This window comes from Centruroides vittatus, unplaced genomic scaffold (genome assembly GCF_030686945.1).
Source record: "Centruroides vittatus isolate TY-2023 unplaced genomic scaffold, ASM3068694v2 contig_2104, whole genome shotgun sequence".
In the NCBI taxonomy this organism is placed as follows: domain Eukaryota; kingdom Metazoa; phylum Arthropoda; class Arachnida; order Scorpiones; family Buthidae; genus Centruroides; species Centruroides vittatus.
Window position 1 is genome coordinate 332,233 of NW_027121305.1, and position 27,350 is coordinate 359,582.

Genomic DNA, 27,350 nt, shown 5'->3' on the forward strand with positions numbered 1-27,350 from the left:
TTTCAGTTTTTTTATTTCTTTTATTTAAGAATCATATTTGTATGAAACAAAAATATAGTCTCTAGCATCAAAATTTGATTAACACTCCAAATAACTAGTGCAGTATTTAACACTACTTCCTGTAAATCAAATTTTTCTGTTTTTACCCCTCCTCCTCATTTATTTTGTTGCTAAGTCTTTATATACACATGCATTAATACAATACAATTTAAAATACCTGAAGAAAATTCAATTTTTGTTTACAAAACTCTTAACAAACTTTTATTTTCCTTAATTCTTGCAATTACGTGGAAGTAAATTTTCATATCACAGATGTTATCTGACGTTAATAATTTACCAACAGAATTACGAGTGAATTCTTTCGAAAAACAACGGCACTTATTTCTACATTTCCTACTAATAAAGTGCTGTAAGAGTGTTTTAAGTAATTTCTCTTATTAAAACTGAAATTTAATACAATTAAATTTAAATTTTAATACGAAAACAGATAAAGGTGAATCTAGAGAAGAGTGACTATACTTGAAAATAAATTTTGTTACATATGTATGTATGTAATTTCTTTCATTAAGAAAATAATTTCCACAGAAATCAAACCGCAGTTTCAGATTCGTTTTGCTCTGACTTATCTATAGGAAATGTGTCTTGCGAAACTTCTCGTTTGATGTCTTGGAAATCGAGACTTTTAGAAGTCGATTTGATTTTGGATGGAATGGACAAGGCTTGGTCTTCTTTTATCTTACATGAAATTTCTCTAGTAGATTTTAAGATGTCGTTACATTTAATATAATCTGTTTCCCCCTCCCCCTGAGATATTTCCGAACCTTCCTCGTCGGGTGTGAAGTAAGCAGAAACCTGACTAGAACTATCTCCGGAATCTGGAGTTTGATCGTGTGGCGTCTGTTCGAGAGAACATATCTTCGTTACAAAGATAGGTTCGACTGTGATTTCCGGTTCAAAGATTATCGAATCAGTTCTAGCACAAACATTCCTACAGCTTTCGATATTAAGATTTTCAAATATTTTATTGAAGTGTTGTTGTTGCAACTTGTAATTCTCTCTCAACTTATAAAGCTGGTGGGCACTGAATTTACGTATTCTACTACGCTGGAAAAAATAATTTTCACGCAAACGATCAATTTGAGATGCACTGTAATCACGTACTCTCTGCACCTGTAGATAATAATTCTCTCTAATACGGTCGATTTGTAATGTTCCATAGTCACGAATATCACGCAGACGCTCTATTTGAGAAGAATAACTCTCTCTTAATTTTTCCATTTGTTGCATACAATTATCTTTGATCCTTTGCACTTGAAAATTATAATTCTCACGTAGCCTTTCCAGTTGTTGTCGTTTATAATGTTCCATTCCATCCAAGATACGTTTTATCTGTTGGGATTTAGGCGATGTACTGCAAGGACATTCTATTCCACAGCGACTTAAAATAAGTTGTATGAATACCGAAAGTAACGTAATGAGTAGAAATCCAAAACTTATAGCTAAACCAACCAAAATACTCACAATTTTTATGTGAATTAAAAAGCTATGATCCAAAGTAAGATGTATTGTTCTTGTTTGATTACTCATAGGATTTGATGCAACACAATGATAAAAACCACAGTCCTGTCTCTGTACATTCCGGATTAGTAGATTGCCATTTTGCAGGATAAGAAATCGCTTTAAAACATCTTTTGGAACAGACTGTTTTAATGTGGTATGAACAGAAGGATGATTGACATTACAAGAAGTCACATTACAATCTGAATCATTACAACATTGTTCTGACCAATGGAAGACTAAATTATGAGGTGTAATCCAGGTTAATACCGGAGTGGGATTTCCTTCTACAAAACATTGAAGTAATGCAGTTGATCCAATATGAAAATGTGCCTGAGTCGAATACTCGCGTATAGTTGCATTAGTACATACAATACGATGATCGAGGGCATCGAGCAAACTATGCCCATTTAATTCAGAAGGATATTTACAAAATGTTTCATCTGGTGATTTCAAGTGGATCTCAGTTTGATCTTGAAGCCACAATAATATCCAATACATATGACAATCACATTTCCAAGGATTTCCCTCCAATCTGATCAATTTCAATTCCTTTAGTGGTTTTATAAACTCTGACGGTAAAGTTGAAAGATTATTTTTACTTAAATCTAAATCATTTAATTTAGTGGTTACTAAAAGAGCTCTTTTATCAACGGAAGAAAGTTTCGAAGAATCGCTTAACTGTAACTGCTGAAGATTTGATAAGCCTAACAAGCTATTTCTGCTTAAAGTTTTTAGCGTAGTATTAACCAACCGTAAAAATTTTACATTGTGGCCATAGCTGAATGACTTTTCTATGTTTACGAGCGGATTGTGACTAAAATCAACTACTTCTATTCCATCTGCAGATTTAAAAATTCCCTCCTGCAAAGAACTTACATTATTCGAGCTAAAATTTAAATGCTTTAAATTACTAAGGCCCTTAAAACTGAGCAGCCCAACAGACCCAATATTATTTTTACTAAGATCAAGATAAGATAAATTATGTAGTGTTGAAAATACAAGATTACTGATATTTTGCAAATGGTTTTGTTGTAATTTTAAGACAGAAAGTTTGTTTAAATTTTGAAACCATTGATGTTTCAAAATTTTGAGTTTATTCCCAGTTAAGTCTAAATAATTTAACAATTCCATAAAATGAAATGTATAATTTTCAATCGTTTCAATGTCGTTATAACTAATATCCAGGATTTTCAATTTCTGCAAGCCGTGAAATAAATAGGGCGTTAATTTATTTAACCGATTCCGTGAAATATTTAGCGTATCGAGAGAGGAAAGATTTAGAAATATGTTTTCGAGAATGACAGAATTTAAATTATTCGAACTTATATTCAGTGAATAAAGATTAGGAATGTAAGCAGAAAATTCTCTTTTAATAAGCAATATATTATTTTTCGTAAGATCGAGAACTTGTAGATATAGGAGAGATTCGGACAAACTGTCGAGTTTGCGTATATTATTTCCATTTAGTAACAGTCGCGTTGCTTTAGCCGGAAGATTTTTTGGTATTAAATTCAAGCTTTTTTCAATGCAATCGACGTTTACTGATGTCTGAAGAAAAACGCATTTGCATACGATAGGACAGTTTTTATCGGTTTCGGCCGTTTTATTAAAAATGTGAATTAAAGTCATCGTATTGGATACTTTAGCATTGTGACTTTCCATCCAAACACACCAAACTGAAAAAGATGAGACGTAAAGAAACAGAATAATTTTATACATAAAAACTTCTTTAATAGCCATTTCATTTATATCTATGGACTTTCTGCATCATCCATATATCTGCAAAGATACATTAAATATAAGTTTGTATATAAATTTGTAAGTTATTCAATTTTTTTTAATTCATAAATATTCCAATTATTATTTTATTTTCCTTATTAATAATTGCATGTTAGTTCGTAATTCAAAAGTAAATTATTAGTTATCATATTGGAAGTAAGACGCATAGCATTGAATATGTGTCAACTCTAATATATAGTTATTCACAGAAAAATATATTTCCTTTGACCATACATACATAGATGGGTCTAGTCTACTTTGTCCTTCACACGCTGTACGAGGCAATAACAATTCCACACGGAGAAGTCGACCTTTCTTTCGAGACTCCCATTCGCCGCCAATATGTAAAACAGTTAACAACGTCCTCCAGCAGTAGCACATCAATTTAATAATTACATTTAATAAAAAATATATAAAAATTGTCAGGACAAATAGTATTATTCACAAAAAAATATATTTCCTTTGACCATACATACATAGATGGGTCTAGTCTACTTTGTCCTTCACACGCTGTATGAGGCAATAACAATTCCACACGGCGAGTGGAATTGTTATTGCCTCATACAGCGTGTGAAGGACAAAGTAGACTAGACCCATCTATGTATGTATGGTCAAAGGAAATATATTTTTTTGTGAATAATACTATTTGTCCTGACAATTTTTATATATTTTTTATCTAATATATAGTATTTAAAATGTCTACTCAAACTTGTTTTATTAACAGGACATGTTATACCGACGTCTTTGTTCGGCAAAAGTTAAGAAAGACGTCGCTATAACATGTCCTGTTAATAAAACAAGTCTGAGTAAACGTTTTAAATATTATACGATAAGATAAGGACACAGAGGCATATAATTTAAAAAATTATTTAAGTTTATGGAATTATTAAAAATTTCATAACACTTTAATTCTAGCCATATAAACAATCTGAAATTTAACTAATTATTAATTCATGTATTGTAAAACTTGACCTACAAAGGTAGGTCAAGTTTTACAATGGTGGTTAAGCCGTTAATTTAGCACAGGCAATTTAATTATCTTGTACTAGATTAATTCTAGCTTAAGTATAGCTCGTAAATAATTTGGAATTTAAATGTCTTTGGCTAAAAATCAATCTACGGTTTATTGTATTCCATAACATACATACCCAATTCAAATGCTGTAAATTCTTTACTGTCACCAGACCATAACTAATATATTGACTTTCTTCATAGAAAGTATCCAGCAATAAAATTTTAACTGTAACCATATACTCGATTTATATAAAAAACTTGGCTGAAATTCCAATCTTGACATACCGCTCAATATTTTTCCAACTGCAATATAGTATTCATTTTGTTTCTAGTTGGTAATTTCAATTTTCGGTAGTCACTTCTGATAATGACTTTTTTTAAATCAGTATCTGAAAAAAAAAAAAAAAAAAACAATTTTAAATATGAAATAAAATACGATTAAGTAAAATAATATTTAACGTTTTAATAATAAAAAGACATCCTATCGAGGGACAGTTATAAATTAAAGCGATCCTGAATATTAATTTAAATACGGTAGTCTCGATAGTTCGAGTTGATCAAGAATGAGCAAACTCAAAGTATACGGAGTACGTGTTCGATGAAAAAAACAGTAATAACAATACATACGTTATATTATATTAAAATATTGCTTTAGTAATGATAACGATGACGACGATAATATATTATGCTTAAAATACGTGATGGGGCAAATAGTAGCTACATGGAAGTATCTGTTAACCATCCACCCTACAGCCCAGACCTGACTTCTAGTGATTATCTGTTTCCCAAACTCAAAAAAAGACCTTTGAAAAGTGACAGAGTTGCAGGAGGCAGTTTATGAGCTTTTTGCAGACAAAACTTCAGACTATTTTCTCAAGGGTACTGAAACGTTACTTCCGAAATGTAATAAGTATGTTGAATTGCAAGGAGACTATATTGAAAAATGACATCATTCTTTTATATGTATAACATCTAAAACATAGTTAGGCCAGAAACTTTTGGCACCTACCATGTATATCCTCAAAAAGTTCTGCATTCCAATTTTTGTGTTGAATCTAATCAAAAGATATTCAAAGCGTCTTCTTATCGTCAGAATAAATGGACAAATGTTAGTATATGAGATTTTTGATACCTTAAAACTAGTACTAGTTTTAAGGTATCAAAAATTACATACAGTTATCGGTAATACTTTTTCTTAAATTACTTAAAATAACTACTGAGAAATCCAATGCTGAATAGTAAACACTTCAAAAATCCTTAAAAATTGCATTAACCTCTTTAATTTGCAACATTTTTGGCCATATTCAACCGACCTTCTTCGGGATAAACTTAAAAAACAAATGACAGTTGTGTTTGAATAAGATCAGTTAAATACAGCCAAATAAATTAAAAATTAGTGAGTACTTTCATTTTTATTATTCAAAGCATCTTCTGATTAGATTCAATACAAAAGTTTAAATGCGGAATTTTCGTATTAGATTTAATCTGAAGCAGCTTTGAATGATAAAAATGTAAATACCCATCAATTTTTGATTTATTTAAATAATTTAAGAATAAGTAATATCCATCAATCTGTGAATAGAGTAGCTTCATAATTGACTAAGGTAATGTGGATCAAGGATGGATACCGTAGCTTGGATGATTGAACACTCAGATAACAGAATTATTATTATTATTTGGTAAACTGTTAAATAAACTGAATTCGGATACATTAATAACTTTTAAATTATACAATAAAACACTTAATTTTACTTAAAATTGTTTTTATTAAGGTAAATATAAGCCTGCGATTACTATTAAATAATATAATTTTAAAATTAAATTAATATAAGTTTATTAATAATACACAATTTAATTTCTCTATTCTTAACTACCGATAATTACATACCTCAAACGATAAAAAAATTATAGAAACAGTAGACAATTTTCCGACGAACTGTATCAATTTAATAATATTGATTTATTGATCAGTTTCGATACTTTATGCGTTCCAAGATTAATAGTATTTCAAAATAAAAAAATGATTAGTAAACACGAAAACACACAATAAAAAATAGATTTTTTATTGTGTCATCTATTTTACTAAAAACAATTATCTAGTTGCCTTTGTTTAAAAAAAAAAAAAAAAACTTATCCTAAACTTCCTGTAATAATACTTCTGAAACCCACCAATGATACAAGAATGCCGATGAATTAATATTGACAAAGATTTGCTGACATGTCATCTAATGATATGCTCATTTTGTTTGTCTAATAATATACAAGGCGATAAGAAATTAGATCAACAAAATGAAGTGGATGATACAGGAGATCGATATAAGTAATCTTAGTTCTCTAAACTGGGAGTTGCTGAAGTCCCATTATAAGCTACAGGATCTTAAACTGTCCTGTGATGCACAAATACCATACAGAGAAGCCTGATATTACTATTAACATTTGTTAAAGCTATGCACGGAGTGCCGTTAATTCACAATGCTCTAACTACCGTTGTGAAAACACACTGTGCCGGATAATCTGCAGGGCTTAAAAGCCAGGTGAGAGAGATGTAGTAACTGTTCGCGTAGCACAGTTCAGATACTAAAATATTTTGCCTGATTACAACCTGTTTAGTGCACTTGTAGATCTTTATAATGATAAAACTATTTGGATTTCAAACTTTTATGTTATTATTTTAAATGGACTACATTTAATTTGAGAACTATTGAAAACTTAATAGTGAACTAAAAATTGCATTGCAGATTGATTTTACTCCATACAATATTTAATAAAGATAGAAATAAAAATATGAAGTCAAATATAATAAATGCCCAAACCTCTTATGCACACAACCTTGAATTAGCTTTAGTTTTTAAGATTTGCATAATTTGCAGTTTCGCTTCATTTGTTGCACACACACTATATACAATTAAAAATAGTTTATTATACTATTGTTTAACAATAACTTATTTTATAAATTATATCTGACAATACGACAATAATTAATATAACTATTAATTTAAAAACAATTAGAGACGGAGACAGTATACATTCACATAACGTAAGAATGAATCTTACACTGATGCTTACTATCACCTTAATTTTTCTACCGTACGAATCGGCCTTAAGATAATGCTGTTTTGTCTCCCTTTCATTTCTTTATAAATAGAGATTTTATCATTTTTTGACAATCAATTAACCTGTAAGGAAAAGTCATCTGCACCATTTTTGTGTTCTTTATGGACTAAAGTGAATAAAGAAGTAACGCATCTTTAACAACAGTTAACAGTTTGGCTTAACGCAAACATTTTCAATTTGTTACTGGGCCAGTTCTAGATACAAAACAATGTAAGAGAACTCCTTATATGGTTAAATTGTTCATTTTTTCTATTATTTATATAAAATATTAGAATAAAACTTCTGCCAATATATATAAAAATGTCAATTTTGTATAGTCAATGTCATGAATTTTATATAGATGCTATTTTTAGTTTAGACTTAAAGAATTCTTTTTTAATTCATTGTTATTTCTACAAAATCGTAAATTACTATTTTATGTCGTTTGACTCGCAATATTTACACATTTGTAATAAGCTCAAAATTAATATATTACATATTTTACAATTTTCTAAAATATTCTTTCCGGCATCGTAGTCTGACGTAAAGACTGCATGTCGTATAAATTCTATGTAATTATCGACGAATTTAAATTGATAAAAACAATGTTGTAAGCAAAATGAATAACAAAGTAGCCTAATTAATCTTAGAATATTTAATAAACACTCATTGCCAAACTAGTTTGTAGAAATTAAATCAAAGTAAAAGGATCTTTCAAAAGAAAGCTACTTAAATTTTAAATTCTAAGCAATGCTCTGTGGATACAGCATTTTATGTAATAGTGATAAAAACATAGAAATTAATACTGTTTCAGATTAAGCAAAGACGGAAAGACTTACAAAACACGGTAGTCTGCACATTCAGATATACTGCATTTATTTTTGGTCTCCCAAATATAAAAAAACTCTTTGGTTAATAATGGATACATCGGTTACATCACACTATCCGATATACTGCTCGTATTCTTTGTCTCCTTCGAGCATGATATAACAAGAAGCTATTGTATTGATTTTTTATAATTTAAAACTAAAAGTATTTTGGGATTAAATTATGCTACTGTGTAATTCATTTAGTTTACAATATTCATAATTTTACTTTTATGAATTTAAGATTATAAATTATAAATAAAAAATTAAGTACAGATTTAATTAGATTGCATTCCCTATTTTATATAAAATGTTACTTCTAAAAATGACAATTAGTATTTTATATCATTAACCGCTTACCACTAACACTTATGAGTTAGTAAAAACAAATCGTAAACTCAGTGTGTTTTTGTAATGCATTTCCCTCTGCAAGTATCATATTTCTTCTCAGCTTGTAGTAAGTTTGTTAGAAAATTCATCAGCCTTCCTTAAATTAAATCTTATTATACCAGTTTTTTATTCGTTATGAAAAACACACACACTATTACATTGGAATACCATTAAAAACGATAATAAAACTATTATGTACTTAACAAATATATTATCATTTTTAAGATATAAACTACTAAACACTGATAAGTTAACTGTTTTTTAAATAATTATCTGTAATATAGCTTATCTCAAATATTTAATTAACTAAGTTATTTATAATAATAATAAACAACGCTTTTAGCCCACGACTATAAATTATATAGAGTTAAATAACCTAAATAAATAGGATTTAACAATTTGGAGGGCTTACCACACCAAGGCCGACAGAAAGAAGGACCAGATCTTTTACAAAAAAGTTAGTCTTTAATAATCGCATTCAGATTTAGGTAAGGATGCATTACGGGTACAAGGACCCCTCATCAGCTTACAAACACATGGCACCAACATAATAATTATAACACTAATAGTTAGCCTATACAAAGGGCTATCTAAAGACCTTTGAAGGACCAGACCTCTTTTGTAAAAGATCTGATCCTTCTTTCTGTCGGCCTTGGTGTGATAGGCCCTCCAAATTGTTAAATCCTATTTATTTAGGTTACTTAACTCTATCTAATTTAAGTTATTTAAATTCGTAGACATTTTTATGATGCACTCTTATAAGGCGCACGTAAATACCATCTTGTTCTGCAAGAAATTTTGGACTGAATTATCAAACTGTGATTTAAATGCATGAGTCTGAACAAACATATCACAAGTTGCTAAGCAATAAAACTTCCATTATTAATAAAATGCATCAAGATTTCAAACATAAAAATATTTGATAAGAGAAAATTGATTAGAAAATTATATTATATTTTTTATTAGAAGACCCGTCAATTCTTAAAACTTCAATTTTGGAGTTTGAATTAGCTTACAAAGTTTTAGTGCCGGATAATAAAAATAGAAAAGTATAAATAAAAATAGTTCAAAGTTAACAAACTTTAAACTCCTATATTTAAAACAAGGGTTCTTTATGCGCAACGGACTAGAGTTTAATTATGTTTTAATATTAATTTCGTAAATGAAAATTTTATATAAGTTACGATAATTTGAACGTCGAAAAGATTAAGCTACGAAAAAAGCATTTTATTTTTCATTAATAACAGATTATAAAGTCGTAATTTATCATTTATTTCTTAACGTTTTTCAATTATTTTCTTTTAAATTAATTTGTTTGATCATTTTGGCAAATTGCCATAGAGGGAAAAAGAGAGCGATATTTAATACTACTTAAACCTAAACTGGAGCAGAACAAAGTAAAAGATAGAAATAAAAATTTTTTAATTTAAAAGATAATTGAACAAAGATAATACATTCTTTATGAATATATAAATGCTCGTAAAGAAAGCACTTTACCGCAAATGAATACAGGTACTTCTTAATGATTTATTACAGTTAAATTATTGCGACAATTAGATTCAATAGAAGTAAATTACTAAAAAATGTATTACCTTGTTTAATAAATACGCATTTCCTCCTATTTCTAACAGAAGAGAATTTTTTATGAAAATTGTAAAATAATCATATTATTCTATTCTTACATTTGCATATCATACAGTACAGTAATATCGTAAATGGGCATTTACGATATTACTATACTGTACTGTATCAATTTTTATACGTATAAACTAAGGTCTCTAGATATTGATCAGTAGATATGACAAAGCGCAGCAATATGAGAATCATTTGTTCCCTTATGAATAAGAAATAACAAAGAAGAGGTAATCATGATGACTGAATTAATATGAATAATTGACAATAACGAAATAATTTTCGTCTGGAATATATTAAAAATTGACAGAAAAGAAACAGATACGGACAAAAATAATTAGCAACGATATTATAACCAATAATCGGATTAATAAACGTTGTTTATCGTCAACTTCAAATATCCTCGATACAATTAATATTTATTCTTTATACAACAAAATTACGGGCGATGTCTTTTGACAATAATGACCACTCCCTTATAACAAAACACAGTAAAATACAACAGTTGTGAAAGGTAATATACATGCAATAAAATACAAAATATTCGATGAAAATATAAAATTCTTTTGCAATGAGATTTATAACTAAATACATGTATAACTAAACTATAAAATGACTGTTAATAAAAATATATGACATTAATTGTGATAATTAAAACCACAAGATCAACAATACCACCATTATTGTCTTTTACTCGTCATATGGAATTAATAAATATATGAGCTAAGATAGTATAAGCATATAAAAGCATTTCAATAGTAAAATTGTGATAGCAGTTTAGGCAGAATTGTAATCTACTTCTAACTGTTATTATTGCTGACAATACATTAACGGGGAGTTTAATTTATGCCAAATGTAATCCAAAATAGGGTCTGGCCTTCCAAATTTTTTCTATATGCTAAAAAAAAAAAAAAAAAAAAAAAAACCTTAAAAATGCCAAACCTGGCAATGCCGGTTACTGATTAGTTCCGACAGTCTGTGTTACTGTTACTTCTTATCACAGTTTCAGATTTTCACGTGATATGCCAAACACAATGTGTTTAATTTTGTGTAATGTCTCAACCGACAGTGCTAAATAACTTTATTCTTTACTTTTAGTGAACGAAATGAAACTTTAGTGTATAATAATAATAATAATACTTGGTTGTTAATAATCGTAATGTAAACAGTTTTAATTATTGCCTGAAACGAAAAACTAATTTTGTTATTAAATATTAACGAATTATTTTTAAAATCACAAATCACAATAAATTTCTCGATTCCAATTCCTGAAAAATGCTCAATTCTTCTGATTCTTGGTACCGATTCTGATTGATTGTCCCATCACTATCTTATATAAATACCCAGCTAATGTACCTCACCAATATTCTAAATTAGCAAATGTTTCCAAGTGATCATTGTCAAATTACAATTTACTAAGTTCAAATGATATAGTTTGCAGTTAAAGATGTTCATTAAAGATCTAGCATTAACAAACACTGATCTTTAACAAAACCACAGAAAAAGAATTGACAGGTTTCAAATCTGCAGCACAAGGTGGCCATGTTATCAGCCCTATTCAACCAATCCACCAATCTGAGTATTTTTTTGAAGAAATTTCAGACATCTGTACGGCAGCTGGATAGTGAAACATTTTGCTGAAAGCACATGCATTCTTCTGTCATCACAACTTAAAGGCGGAATAAGACGGTATGATGTATCCGGATATACAATATTATCCTTTTTCTTCGTGGAAAAAAGAGCACTTTCTCTTTGTTAAGAGCACAAAACGCATTCACTTTTGGACTGTCACAAACATGTTCCACAGAGTCTTATAGATTTTCAAAGTCCCAAATTTTGTAGTTGTGGGCTTTATCACTAAGAGAAAATATCAAATTATCGCTTAAAATAATATCGTCTGGAAATGTCTCGCTTACACAACATTTTTGCACAAAATTCCCGACAAATCGCCTTATCTATATCAGTAATTTTTTTAAAAGCATTGAAAATTTATGTTTTTAAGTGCAAATGTTTTTGTAAAACTCACCAAACTGATAATTGTGAAATGTCACTTTCACGAGATGTGTTGTATTGTTTTCCTAGGACTGTGAACAAAGCTCGCCTTCACTTACTCCGTGACATAATCAGAAACATGCACGTAATCAGAGGATTTGTCGTGCCAAATAAAATAACTGACCTCGAGCTATCAACGAAATTTCAGTGCCAAGAGTAAATTTTAGATCTATTTAAAGGATCCCTATGATACTGATTGCAAAAATTCCATTTAATCATTGTTGCTGATTTTGTTTTCACAAATCTAAACACAGCATGTACACTTTACACCAGTGATAGAATTCAATACTACAGTACTGTGTAAGATAAACTTGATGTGTTTTGCTATAAATTAATGCCTCAGCCAATTCTATAAGCCTTCTGATAAAAATTCTGTGTGTCTTCATAGTTGATAAGTCCTTTCCGAACCACTCAATGTTAATAAAGTTTAATTTTATTAACAATAAAGTAATAAAGCATGTGTATATTATACACACTTTCTCACAACTCGTGGATTTGTGAATATTTATGAGTTGGTATTAATGAGAATGTTTTTTTATTTAATTAAATTTATAGAATTTCTTCACACAGATTTTACTCTATATTGTTCAAATTAGGGATCAAAACATTTGCTTATTTTTTATAACGTTAAATTTTATTACTGGATTAAATATTTTCGGAGCTGCTCTGCTCCTCTTCAGATCCAAATACAAAAATTCGGAAGCTGATATTCAGATACGAAGACGTTTTTAGAAATGCTTTCTTTCCGAAACATTTTTAACTTAAAAAAATAATTACTAATTATTTTGTTAAATTACTATTAAAACTACTTTTTATAATACAAATATCCAGTTTACAGGAAAAGTTAAACTGGTTATTTACAAGGTTAAACTATATAGAAGAAATATATTGCTATTTTGGCGTCATTTAGATTTTACAAGGCCTTCATCTATTCTTAATACAAATTCAGCAAACTCGGAGCATAAATATACTTCTATTAAGCTTCTGTTAGAAAAATTAACTTTACTTACATTTAAATAATTGAATTAAGGCTAAAAGAAGTAAACTTTTCCTTGCTTACTCAGGTTTTGAAAATCTTGACTTCAAATCGAAATAAGTAAATTATTAATTAAAGCCTATTCTTAAAAATAAATCTGGAACTAATCATGAGGTACTTGAAACAATTTATAAGTAGAGAGAGAAGTAACATTAATACTGACCTAAATTACAGCAAGAGAAGGAGGGTGGAGAATAAGGAAAGTCATTTAATAAAAAAAAAAATTATTTACTGCTTTACGGGGAAAATATAAGCTTGTACAGCACTTTCGAGTAGCATTTTAACGGAGGAAATTTCGTACAAAAAGTGCTTGTTTATATGCCGTTATTAAAATCTAACGTACAGTAACGTGCAATAAACGTTTTTCACTTTATTTTTGAAAGACTTGTATGATTAAATCGATCTAAAATGATGATAATCGATAAATGATTATTATATATTAACACAAAATTTACAAGCGTTTTGACACAACCAAGTATTCTCATAATATACGGTATATGAAAGCATAATTCTGGTCTATTAGTATTCGTTCGGTAATATTTGCTTAATATTCTTAAAAAGAAAATATAGCTTTCTTCCGGAAGTTTAAGTTTAAAAAAGCTTTATAACAAATTATAGAAAAGCGTAAAAATTGCATTTATTCTCTTAAATTTAATATTGTTATTAATTGTAATAAAATGTTTTATTTATTTTTCCCGTTTTTGTACAAATTTAGAGTATTCTGAAGATAGAGTGGTACCCCTTACCCTCACAATGTGGCTCAAAAACAAACCGAAGGACTTCTAGAAGATAACTATTACTATATATTTCCACAATTCAAAATTAAACACCAATCAGTGGTGTAAACGAACCAAATATTTACTTTATTGGATTTTCTACTAACTAAATACGTGTACGCTTTTCAATCCCGGTGTTTTTTAATTTTATAACTTATATTCGGGAACAAATGTATCGAGTTATAGCCTAATACAGATAAATTTAAACTTTTATATAAATTATTTGAAGGATAAATTACGAATAAAATTATTAACAACCTTCATTCAATTAGTGACTAATCGATAAACAGATATCGACGTAAACGTTTTGAAAAGTGGAGAGACGATACGAAGACGAATTTAATAAATTATCGTCAGAACAACTTCATATTTTCGCTGTCATAATATATAATAATAAGAATTTCTTCAATATATTCAAATATAAATAAGAAAACACGTACGTACTATTTTGAATATTCATTATATCTAAATAACATTTGATATTCAATGCCACGTTAAGGAAAAAAATATACCAAAATTTATGTTTTACGATTGTTCTCGAAAACAATAGCACATTTCTAACTATTTCGTCAATCGAAAAAGTAAATTATCGTTATTATAGTTGTAAAAAAAATGCTCATTCTTAAGTTTACGTTTCTATTATATAATTTTTATGATTGTGCTTTCATATACATTACAATAATACTTTGAAAAATAATATATTTTATATATTAAACATGATATATCACTATAAATCCCTTAAAACTTTTTCTGAATTATAAATAAATTGTTTTATCGAAAGTTAGACATAAAAATTTTCGGGTCATGGTTTAATTGATACACCGAATGTTACTAAATAGCAGTTAATAAAAAGTCGACTCAATGTTAAATGGTAGAAACTTTTAATGAAAAAAAAAATATATAAGGAAAATCATATGTTGTTTTTGTATTAAAAATCACCATTGTTTAATGCGGAAGATAAAGTTGACTGTTTTTTATTAACTACGGATTATTAATATTTTGCAAATTATTATACTAATTTTTTATTGTTTTACATTTGATAAGGTCGGTAAAATAATTAAATTTAGTTTTTAAAAAGTCAGTTTATATAATTCTGTAATAATATATAATCGTCGATTTAAAATAATTATTTTAAAATTTATATACAGTAAACTCCCGATTATCCGCGTGCGGATTATCCATGCACGAATTTACGAGTACGTCGACCAATGGGAATTTGAGTATAACGACATAATGGCTCTTAGAAAGTTTGAACCGATATTAAAAAATCATTAAAAGATTCCTGCAAACAAACCAAAATCACAGATTTTCTCAATAATAATGAGCATTAAACATGTTAAAATAATTGTCTGCCTTAGAAATGTATATGTCGTATTTTAAAAATAAATAATTATAGTTAGGATTATCCGTGTTTTCCGATTATTCGTGCCACCTCTCCCCACCGTTAGCCCGGATAATCGGGAGTTTACTTTGGTATGAGAAAAAAGTTTTATACATTCTTTCTTTGCTTGAGGATGACATTTTAAAATGTTGAAAATACTCGCGTGTATTTAATTCAAGTAAATAAATCTAATGCCAAAAGACAGTACAATTTCTTCCTTATATTCTTTTAAAAATATTGCATAGAAGTGAAAAAAATCTGATTGAATTATTAAATTTTTATAGCTTCTAACAATTGAACTGTAAATCTTGAAAGTAAAATATTTGGGATTTTTTTTTACGCGGCATTATATTTTTTAAACTGTTAAATAAAGAAAACTGTATTTATTATTTAACGTAGAAAATTTACAATCTAATTCGACTAAAAAAACTTGATAAAGTTGCATTTCTGATTTGGCTCTAGATAAGCAAATATCTTTATACTGTAAGTGGAAAGCATTCTTACTTAATAATCCTAATAAATCTTGTTATATTATACCAGGTATTTATATTAGTATTTATAAGAAATTTTAATAAGTAATAAGAGTAAAATTCGTTTAACATAATCTATTGTGACGTCCGATTTGAAAGTTTTCGTTCCTTTCGATATAACTTTCTACCTGCAATTTTGCTATCCAAATTACTATAGGAACAATAATATGTGAATAATTTTTGAAAATAAGTGTACGTAGCATTCTTTCACTTATTTATTGATCGATATCTATTATTTCTGACTTAATCTGCCTTTTGACTCTGTTCCAAAAAAACTAGTACACAGATTAGAGTACACGGCGTGATCTTGATAAGTCTTAAACTGGTTATTTCACTAGATATTCGTGAATAAACAACGTATAAAAAGTAGCAATTCATTTAATACATAAAGAAGTGTTTTTGATTACCTTCAGTTACCATTTATAAGGCTATAATTTCTTAAGATAAATGATATAAAATTTAAATAAACATCCGTAAAATTCCAAAGCAATTTATATAAAATAACAATTATTATAAATGCAATACAAGAAGTAATATATTATTTATTCATATATTAAGCGAATTGATAGGCTGTGTAGGTTACTTGTTCGTGCTTATTTAGTATTTTATTAAACCATAATTTTGTTTAATCACATGTTAAAATTCATATTATATTATTATATTATTTTGTTCAAAGTTAACTACTATTAATTGATTTTTTTTAATTACAAAAATCCTGTTGTTTCCAAATATCAACTGCTCAATTTTTATGCTGTAATTAAGCTAATGATTATAAAATAAAACTATACAAGTAGTTGGGCTACTATCCCGTGTTAATTTCAATTTCTAATTATTAATCATAAGTTAAATGGAAGACACGATTCACCTAGATTTAACGTTCAGCTATTAATAAAGCAGGCTTATATATTGTTTATATTCATTTTATTTCGTTCATAAATACAGTAGAGTCCCGTACAACGTGTGGGATTCGTTACGCATTATAGGAAATCGCGTTATCGAAATCTGCATTATCACACGATTTATGAAAGTTTAAACCTTGGCCTATAAGTTGAAAAAAAACGTATACCTCTGATCGAGGGTTGTTGCTTGCTTTATTTGCGCATTGTACAGGACTCTACTGTATCTGAAAATTCATTTAGAAAATTGAAAAAATCTATCTATAAATTACTGTAATCATTCTACCATAAACTATACACAATGTCAGATTCTCTAATAAGCTAATATAAATAACAATTATCATTTTATCATTGATAATGTTGAAAAGTAGACATTCTAAAATGTACTAAATTTGATTAAATATCCTTCATAAATGATGAAAAGGCAATTACAAAATAACAGAATAATTGAGAATTTATGAAGAGTCATTATTACAAATGAGTTAAAATAGACTCATTATTGAAATCTTAATTAAAAACAGTGAAAGAAGGAATAATAAATAGAATATAAAAGTATAATGAATCTCACTATTTTGTCTTCTAAACAAAAAATATCTTAATTTCTTTTATTATATCATGTAACTGTAAACAATTAGTACATATGATTACAAAATAATATGTACTAATAGTTTACAGTTTTCTTAGAATTATCTAGGTTAGAATACACAAAATTTTCTTGGCAATGTCATCCTACTTTTTGCTTACTTATTATTTTTAAATTTTAAAACAGAACAAAAAAGTTATTCTAAAAGTTTTGGATTTTCCACTATTGTTTTGCCTTTATTTTCTTTTTATCTACTGTCCACCTAATAACAGAAGTGCCCAAAATGTTTAAAATATATGTAGTAAAATGACAGTGTTAAAGCACTAAAAAGTTAATTACAAGTTTTGATTTTGTCAAAAGATTTAATAAATTCAAATTTTAAATTCTCTTCTAGGTCACCTACAAAATTTTACATCATCATAAATCGTTATGGAATAAAATGTTGAAAAAGAAGATTGTATTATAAACGACCAAATAACATCTTGAAGATAGTCTAGTATCTACAGTAATTTTAAACACAAATCTGTAGATTGCAAGAATAAGAGACCAATGTCAAAGACAAATTCCCATGACACTAGCCACATATTCTTCCAATTTATTGTTAAAAGAATCGACCAAGGTGTGAAGTGGTTGTGCAGCAGTTGGAGAGCAAGGTCCTCTTCCTCAATTCCTCCCCAACATCCAATTGTATAGGAGGTATATTGATGACATCGTCATTTTTTGGAAAACTGCACCAGATGCGACAACCTTGGTCAATTCTTTTATTCTTTTAACAATAACTCCTATGGGTTGACACTGGAAATGGAGCAACCTAACCCTTCTGAAGTACACTTTCTGGATATAAACATTAAAGTGGAAAGCTTGGGCATCCACACTTTGGTATATCATAAACCCGGATGTACATCGTTGTACATTCCTGCTGGTTCTGCGATCTGGTTACATACAAGACTGCAGCCTTTAGAGCCTTAATCAGAAGAGCCTTTACACATTCTTCCAACATCCAGGTTCGTGATACCGAACTAGTGTATATAGTGCGCTTAGCTGCTGAACACGGGTATCACAAAGGTATACATAGGCTGATCCAACATCATCAACGTATATATTCAGAGAACACATGGATATTGGCCCAGCCTGCTGATAACCAACCAGAGGACATAGAACAAATCTCCATCACATACAATCCATACTTAAGATCTCTATGCGCCAAGGTTGCCAGGAAGTGCCAGCTATGTCTCGCTTTCAGGAGGTGCCCTACTATTTTCAACATCCTACATAATGGGAAGGATTCTCTTAACACCAGCAGATGCCCCGGAATCTATTGTGTCCCTCTAAGGGATAATTGGTGCAATAGGCTGATATATATATATATATATAGGCTCTACTAAACGATACATGAGTGTCAGATTACAAGAACATCAAGCGGATATTTGATACGGGAGAGCCTCCATGGCCCTCGCTACTTATGTAACTGATCCAGAAATAGTATCAGATTTGACTTCACCCAAACAAATCTCCTCCACGATGCACCTCCCATTGAACACCTCAAATGGTTGGAGGCTATGCACATTTTTAAATCCTCCGTCACCAGCACATGCATAAATTTTAAAGAGGAGATGGTTTTATCATTGGCCTGGCAAGAGTTAATTCACAGCACACTCTAGTCAACCTGTTATGCACGGTCGGGCTGACTTGTCGCACATGCACGACGTGGATTTTTTGTAAATCCTTTCGAAATTACAATTGAACTGATATTTCAACGACATGCCAATCAAACGGATTTTTAATGGAAATCGAACATCCATCTAGAAACAATTTGGAGTCTGAAGCAGAACCCAGAAGGGGTTTGAAAACATTTGTGACAATATTTATGAGTTACCATACCGTAAAAGGTTCTGGGTACGTAATTTTTTGGAAGTAATTCCAGTGTAGTGAGTAGTGAGTTATATTAATTTAAACACCTACATCAGCAAACCTCAAATTACTAATTTTTACTAATGTTTTCATCAGTATATAACAGACATCTTCAGGTATATATAACACACAACAAAATGGGCAAATTAAAATTGAACAAGGTTTTATTTTTTGATTTGTTTGATTTTAATTTGAACTGTATTTAATTTGATTTTAATTTGAATTTTTAATATTTCAATAAATTGAAATATCAAAAATTCACATAATAAACACAGTTGAAACCATCACTTGAGACATTTACTTAATACTGGGTGAGAAATTAAATATTGTCTTGATATTGTAAGAGTGGTTCAGATAGAGATTTCTTAGATGAGATCCTTTGGTTCAGATGGTTCAGATAGAGATTTCATGGTTCAGATAGAGAACACATGGTTCAGATAGAGATTTCTTAGATGAGATCCTTTTTTGAGTTTTCTCACTAATTAGGGAAAAACCGTATGGCTGTATCTATTTTCCTAAAATAAATAAGAGTTTCTGTGATCCATTAGTTCTTTTTCAGATACCTATATATTAATAAATTTAAGTTGAAAAGATTTTGTTAATAATTACTTTCGATACATTCAAATTATTATCTTTGCACACTAGAATACAAATTTTATAAAAATATTAAAATAGTGTAGAAAAATAAGAAAGAAAAACTATAAAAATTTACTGATGTAAAATAAACATTTCATAAATTTTTACAAGACATGATAACACAGCATAATTGTTAGAAAGGAAGCCTTATTATAGAGGTTACTTAATAAAATTTGGATTGATTCTCAAGTGAAAACAAGATTGGGATTTGAAAACAACTAAAAGTTTTAGAATTAGCCCACAAGAGACTCTAATTATCTTTAAGATGTATCTGGCTAATTTGATTATGATTATATATGTGAAAACAGTGTTTATTTGAGCAATATTGGTGGCTTATAAATAATGCCACCAATAAGGTGTGTTTCAAATTTATGTGGACACGAAAAAATTAAAGTGAAACACAAATTTGCTGCATTAAGTGACAAATGTTTTATTAAAAATAATATGAATTTACATGTTTCTACACTGCAAAAGAAGAATTTTAATCAAACATTAACATTTTGTCACTGAAAATAATGTTTATCAAACTCTTATACAAAAAAACTGTTACATATTTATCCGGACAGGTTTCAAATTGCAAAGTTTTCTTACAATTTAATGGCCAATGTAACCACCATCTAACTTAATTACATTGAATACTCGATTAGGCATTGTTTCAATTAGATTCTGAAGGAATTCAATCTTAAGTTTATCCCAAGCATCTGAAATTGCTGCCTTCAAATCATGAATTGTGGAAAACTGCTTTCCATTGACATAAACTGTACGAACCATCATCCCCCAAAGATTTTCCATCGGATTCAGGTCAGGGCTTCTAGCAGGCCATGTCATCAGATTAATATTTTTACGTTTAAACCACATTTTTGTTGATTTAGAGGCATGCACAGGGGCATTGTCTTGTTGAAAGATCCAATTTGGTCCACAAATATTTGGTCCAGCTTCCAATAAATGATCTTCAAGTATGCCTTGATACTTCTTTGAATTCATTCTTTGAGTTATAAATGCTAAATCTGAGTGGTTCCGTTGAATCCAAACACACCCCACACCATTATTGATCCCCCACCCATTTGGCGTTTTGAAAAAATTTGTTTTTCGGTTCTTAAATCGTGCCAATAATACTTTCAACTGTCTGGACCATCTAAGTTGAATTTTTTTTCATCACTGAACAAAACTTCAATCCATTCTTCGGACCATGTCATGTGTTTTTGTGCCCAATCAAGTCTGTCACTTTTGTGCTTTAATGAAAGTGGTGGCAGTATGGCTTTTTTTCTGAATTTTAACATTGGAGATGTATTTAAAACTCTCCACACTGTTGTGCTGCTACAAGGCAAGTCTAATTCTTTTTTTATTTTTCTTACTGATGTTTGTTTTGTGGAGCAAACCTTGATGATTTGTCTACAATCTCGAGGAGTAAGCTTGGGTTTTGGACCTGTCTCGAATTTTGGTACATCCTTACCACGTCTTTTTGATAAATAATCACCAACAGTTGATTTTGGACGATTTATATATGCTGCAATTTCTCTTATTGACTTGCCTTGTGATTTATAGGCATCAATCTTCCCTTTTTCATAATCAGATAAATTCTTTGTTCTACCCATTTTAGAACGTTGAACAACATAAAGAATTTGTATTACAATTAGATATGTAAGCTAATTTGCATATTTAAATGCTTGAAACTAAACAATATTCTGTTTAAGTCATAAAATGAGTGCCTGTCCGGATAAATATGTAACAGTTTTTTTGTATAAGAGTTTCATAAACATTATTTTCAGTGACAAAATGTTAATGTTTGATTAAAATTCTTCTTTTGCAGTGTAGAAACATGTAAATTCATATTATTTTTAATAAAACATTTGTCACTTAATGCAGCAAATTTGTGTTTCACTTTAATTTTTTCGTGTCCGTATAAATTTGAAACACACCTTATATAAAGATGTATTACTCAATCTTGGTTGTACTAGAGAAACTAGAAAAACTCCAGATTCTTAAAAGTGATTAGGGATGAAAGCACTATACTTACAATAGGTATGTTAAAGTTATTTTAAAATAATTGAGTTTAACTAACATGTTCACAATAACCATGATGAACTTAGGTAAATTTTTTCCTGTCATACAACACAATGATCACATTTGTCATTGAATCAAACAATAAACATTAATAAAAATACAAAATGAGCTTAATGCATTAATCTTCAATGTGATTTACATGTATTGAAATTATAATTCTGATCAGAATGGCATCCAATTTCCAGATAGCAAAAGTTTTCTTTACTGAACAAGTGAGAATTAACAGTGAGAAATACAGCTTTAAAAAGCCGTGCGTTTTCGCTGTAAAATTTTACAAGCAATAAACTGATAGTTTTCAAATACAGCCATAGGAGAAAATTGTATTCGATGATTTTTTTTACACTTCCTTAATTCTGTTTGAATAATAAAATGACTATATAAAGGAGTAAACTATGAGAATAATATTAAATATTTTAAAGCCTATGCCAATTCGATTTCAGAAGGTATAATTTCATTTGACTGTAATGCTCAAAACATTCTATCTGCTTTGACTATTTCAGTCACATAAAACTTTATCTTAAAGTCAAGTTAACAAATTTGAAAACATTTAAGAATAAAATTTGATTTCCTAATTAACTGTCAAGTAATTCCGTCATTTATTGAGAATACTGTAAAATATTAGAGTGGAATAAATACATTCAGATGTTAATAATTTTCATGAACCTTTACACTCAAGATCTGTAAATTGTTTTTATCTCATAATATGATATGATTCTATGTTACTCTTAATCATTAGATTGTATTAATTGTTTATCATCTGTAAATAGATTAAAAACCGAAATCTAACATAACTGAGAACTTAATTTTCTGGTCTTTCAAGTGTTTAAACAAAATGAATGCAAGACCAATATATTAAGAGTAGATTAACAAGCAGGACAATTTCGAATTGCAGAGAATATAATATTCAACAAAATAAAAACAAATATTCAAATTAGAACTAATATTAGATAATTTTCCTTTCTTTGCAGTTAACAATAACAACTTCTTTATTTAATTACTTATAAACAAACATCAAACGAAACCCGATATCATAAGCAAATACACCAACTAGAGTTAGGCATTAGGTGCCATCTCTTACTAATATAATACCCCTAATATTAATATATATATATACCTTGCTGGGGTTGCGATGGCCAACTGAGTGCCTCGAGTGGATGTTTCTGGCCGTGGGCGCGGATGTGTCCCAGTCGGCGCCGTAATAACTGTGGATGGTTATATCTTAGTCTTATATATGCTGGAAGAGGAGATCAGACCGAAGGTCCGGGTAGCGTAACCGGCAACGCGTTCGCACGGTAAGCGGGAGTTGCGGGTTCGAGTCCCGCTTCGGGTGAATTCTTTTCTTCCGGTTTAATCTAAATTAATTAATTAAATATTATAATTATTAATTTTAATAAGAGATGGTGCCTAACACCTAACACTAGTGCCAAATTTATTTCTAATCTATCCAAACCTAATCTATTTATCCAAAATTTAGCCCACTCATTTACGGCAGTTGTTGGAGTATTTGCTTGCTTGCTTACTTAAATCCGTTAAATTTATTCCATAATTACAAAATGTGTTTTACATTCAAATTAATATTAAGTGTGTATTATATTAATAAATCTATATTTACAGTAATTTATTTTCACCGAGAAAAATCATTGAAAATATTTTCAATACGTGAAAAATCTACTTAAGATATAGGATATTAAAAGCAATGTTTATGTGTAGTAGCTATAAAATGCTAAGATTTTGCAACGTAACTACATTTGTTAATAAAAAATAAAAATATAAGTAAAATATGTCATTTCATCAAATCATACCAGCATAAATCAGTAACAAAGATAAACAGTGAATAAATATCAATCATCATCAATTAAAAAATAACTAAAATAGAAAAACAAGAAAACAATATATTATAGAATAAAATAATTAAAATCAATACAAATAACCAATGAATTTAATTAATAAGAAAATCATATTAACAGAAATAAAATAAATAAAAGAAAAACTAATAATAATTCTATCATAATATAATATAGAAAAAATGACTTTAGAAATTAAAACTCGTGCTTATAAAAATTATCATTTTACAATAATTTATATCTAGTAAGGGAAATTTCAGAAAACAAAATTTTCAAAATAATTATAGAATCCAGAAGATATATGTAAGTTTAAATGTAGAATTGTACAGTACATTATATTGTAAATGTTGTTGCATAAGATAATTATTGATATTGTTATGTTAAACTATTTATGGCATAAGAAAAGAAACTATAATTAGAATTTTTAAGTTCTAATTACGTGATTCCAAAAATTACTTAGTATTTTAATCATTTTTGAAGTTTTATAATAGAATCAGCAATGGCATAGCAAACATAACTGGCACCCGGGGCACGACACTTTATTGGCACCCCCCTCCCCCTCCAGAAGCACGTATAGTTTGTCTTGGAGACCATTTGGGTGCCCCTCTGTAAGTGGCACCCGGTGCATGATAGACCTCCTTGCACCCCTCTCGCTACTCCACTGAAAATCAGTAAAGTGTGTCAAATGTTTAGTTATAACTGATAAATTAATCTATTAATGAAAGTAATCAGATAATCCAGAGTTTTATCATGTTTATTACATGTTATTTTTTTATGCATGGATGTTTTCTAATCAACTTACATCTCTCATTTTCAATTATAAAACTCATTTGACAACAATAAAATTTTTTAATTTTATCCCGTGAGATAAGTTAGCATTGAATGAAAAAACTAAAATTATAATAAAATATCAAAAGAGTATTATAGTGAATACAATATAATGTCAGACACAAATGTTTTTTTTTTTTCAATTATTTTGAAAACTGCGGTTTTATGTTATGTCGCGGAACAATGCCTTTTTTCTTGCTAATGCTGTAATTCTACTACTATTTGATTTAATCGATCAAGTTATTGGCATTAGAAATCAGCATTTATTGCTGCACCAGAATGAAAAATCTGTAGGATATTCATGGGGATTGCTGGATAATCCTAGGGATATCCAGCAATTTGAACACTATACTCTCCAGACAGATTTGTTTTTGGCATTGACTTTGGTGTTTCATTAGTGAATTTAGGTTAAATGTCAATTTTCATTTTTGATCATCATATATCATTTTTCCATCTGCTACAAGAAAAAAAAAATAGTTTTTTTTCCCTCCGCTGCACAGCAAGAAGAGCAGTTTAGATCATTATGTCTTTTTTCTATTGCAATATTATCTATTGTTTGATGCACATCTAATACTTTCAAAGCAAATCAAATCCAAAGAATTTTGTCTTTGTAATCTCAAATCATCATTAAGCTCAAAATTACCATTACAAAACTCTGTAGTGATAATTTTAATCAGCTCTAGTTTTTCCAATATCTAGAGCAGTGGTAGGGCACCTTTTTAATCAGGCCACATCCTATTTCAAAAGGAATTTTAAGGCTAGCTGATGTACTGCACGTTGAGTAAGTGTACACAATTAGTGTACGTGCCCCAATAGTAGATCTATATATAGATTGTTCTTGAATAGATAGATGTCTTTACTGAAAAAGAGAATGGATAACATTTTCATAACTAACAAGTTAATTTTGCTATCATGAATTTTATCATTTTATATTTTAACAGGCTGCACTAAAAGACAAGAAAAGTCACAAGTTCCTCACCTCTGATCTAGCTTATCATTTTTTTTTTTTACAAAAGACAACGGCCATACACAAAGTGTTTAGCCGGAGGAAGAAGGGGAAGATAAGAGATTATCTTGCACAAATCTAGAACTTTTCTTGATGGATATCAAATATGTACAAAATACCCTTATCAAAACGAGTCGATAACTGTTCATTATTTACTTGATAAAAGTCGTCTTGTATCTATTTGGTATTCATCAAATGAAATATCAAATATGCACGAGATAATTTCTTTCTCATCAGCATAAAAATTTCATTATCCTGCACGGATTTTTCGTCGATTTTTAAATGTCAAATGCGTATCGATACTCGAAAGAAAAAACTTCAACACTTTATCAAAATGAAATCAAGTATTTTAATCTTTCAAGCATCGATATCTCAATTTAAAAAATACTGTTCCAAATAAAATATAATTTTTAATGTACTATTTAAAATGATTTTCCCACCATTCACTTCATAACCAAAAAGAAAGGAAGGAATTACTTTTCGCAAAGTGTCTTATTTCCTAGACATAAACAACTGTAACCCGATTTTCGAAAGCCGAACATAAGCAGGAATATTTCCGGACTAAAATTAAGCCATTTATTAATTAATCAAATCAATTAGTTAATAATAACCCAGAATATAGACGTTCGGCTTAATTGGTACTAATTCTTATCAAAACAAACAGATTAATCCACTTTTCGTGCTCGTAATTTACGACGAAAGCATTTATCGAGAGCATTTACACGACTTCCTCCGATTCAAATCCTTAAAAACACAGTCGACATACATATATAGAAATGAATTTTTTCCACTTCCTGTATAGAGTACAAAACAGGATGAATTATAGTGATTTAAAAAGAAATCTATTGATACTTATCAACCTATTTTTCCTTTTAAGTACAGTACAGTACTGTGCATACTTTTCGTAATAGAAAACACATTAGCTAAGTTGATCAAGGAAACATATTCGGGGCCACGTTAAACAGATTACAACACAATCCTTGATTGCAGACGTATCACTTTGCTAGTTATAGTACGTTGTAAGACCTATATAAAATGGAACCTGTATAAAATGGAAACCAGCCAAATATTCGATTCCGGTTTATACAGGTTTTAATTATAGAATTAACGCGTATTTAAATAATCTATGCATCATTTATTTTCTATTAAACTGTTAAAAGTAATCGAAAATGATCTGAATTCCTCACCTGATGTCAAGGTCAAGTTGTTTCTTCAAGTTCTCTCTTTTTTTTTTTTTTTTTTTTTATTTTCTATTGCGACAACACGCAAATTGTTTATTCGTTTTTCTGTTTAAATCGGTTATTTCTTTCTCGTGTATTTTAATCGAACGTTAGTGATATTATACAAGCTATCATAAGTTGTTAAGTTTACAAGCGGCAAAAACCTCGTACTAGCCGAAGTGTACACTAGCGTTGCCGACAGGCGACAACAGCGCTAAAACGGCAAAATATTGAAATGTACGTGTCTTCTTTA

At 29.1% G+C, this 27,350-nt stretch overlaps 1 protein-coding gene across 3 annotated transcripts; it reads right to left on the reverse strand.

Moving 5' to 3' along the window:
- Positions 1-27,350, reverse strand: LOC136970679 (leucine-rich repeat and immunoglobulin-like domain-containing nogo receptor-interacting protein 3). Of its 3 annotated transcripts, XM_067265143.1 has the most exons (4): positions 27,065-27,350; positions 23,314-23,551; positions 4,488-4,742; positions 1-3,339 (listed from the first exon to the last, which is right to left on the reverse strand). In XM_067265143.1, the coding sequence occupies exon 4, from the start codon at positions 3,298-3,300 to the stop codon at positions 589-591; it is 2,712 nt and encodes a 903-aa protein (XP_067121244.1). In that variant the 5' UTR covers positions 3,301-3,339; positions 4,488-4,742; positions 23,314-23,551; positions 27,065-27,350; the 3' UTR covers positions 1-588. The 3 variants fall into 3 exon arrangements, with proteins under 3 accessions (XP_067121244.1, XP_067121245.1, XP_067121242.1); XM_067265144.1 differs by lacking the exon at positions 23,314-23,551 and having other exon boundaries at positions 4,488-4,656; XM_067265141.1 differs by lacking the exon at positions 23,314-23,551.

Bases quoted from the DNA above. Each gene is read 5' to 3' on its own strand.
- LOC136970679 (XM_067265144.1), bottom strand. From the start codon at position 3,300: ATGGCTATTAAAGAAGTTTTTATGTATAAAATTATTCTGTTTCTTTAC.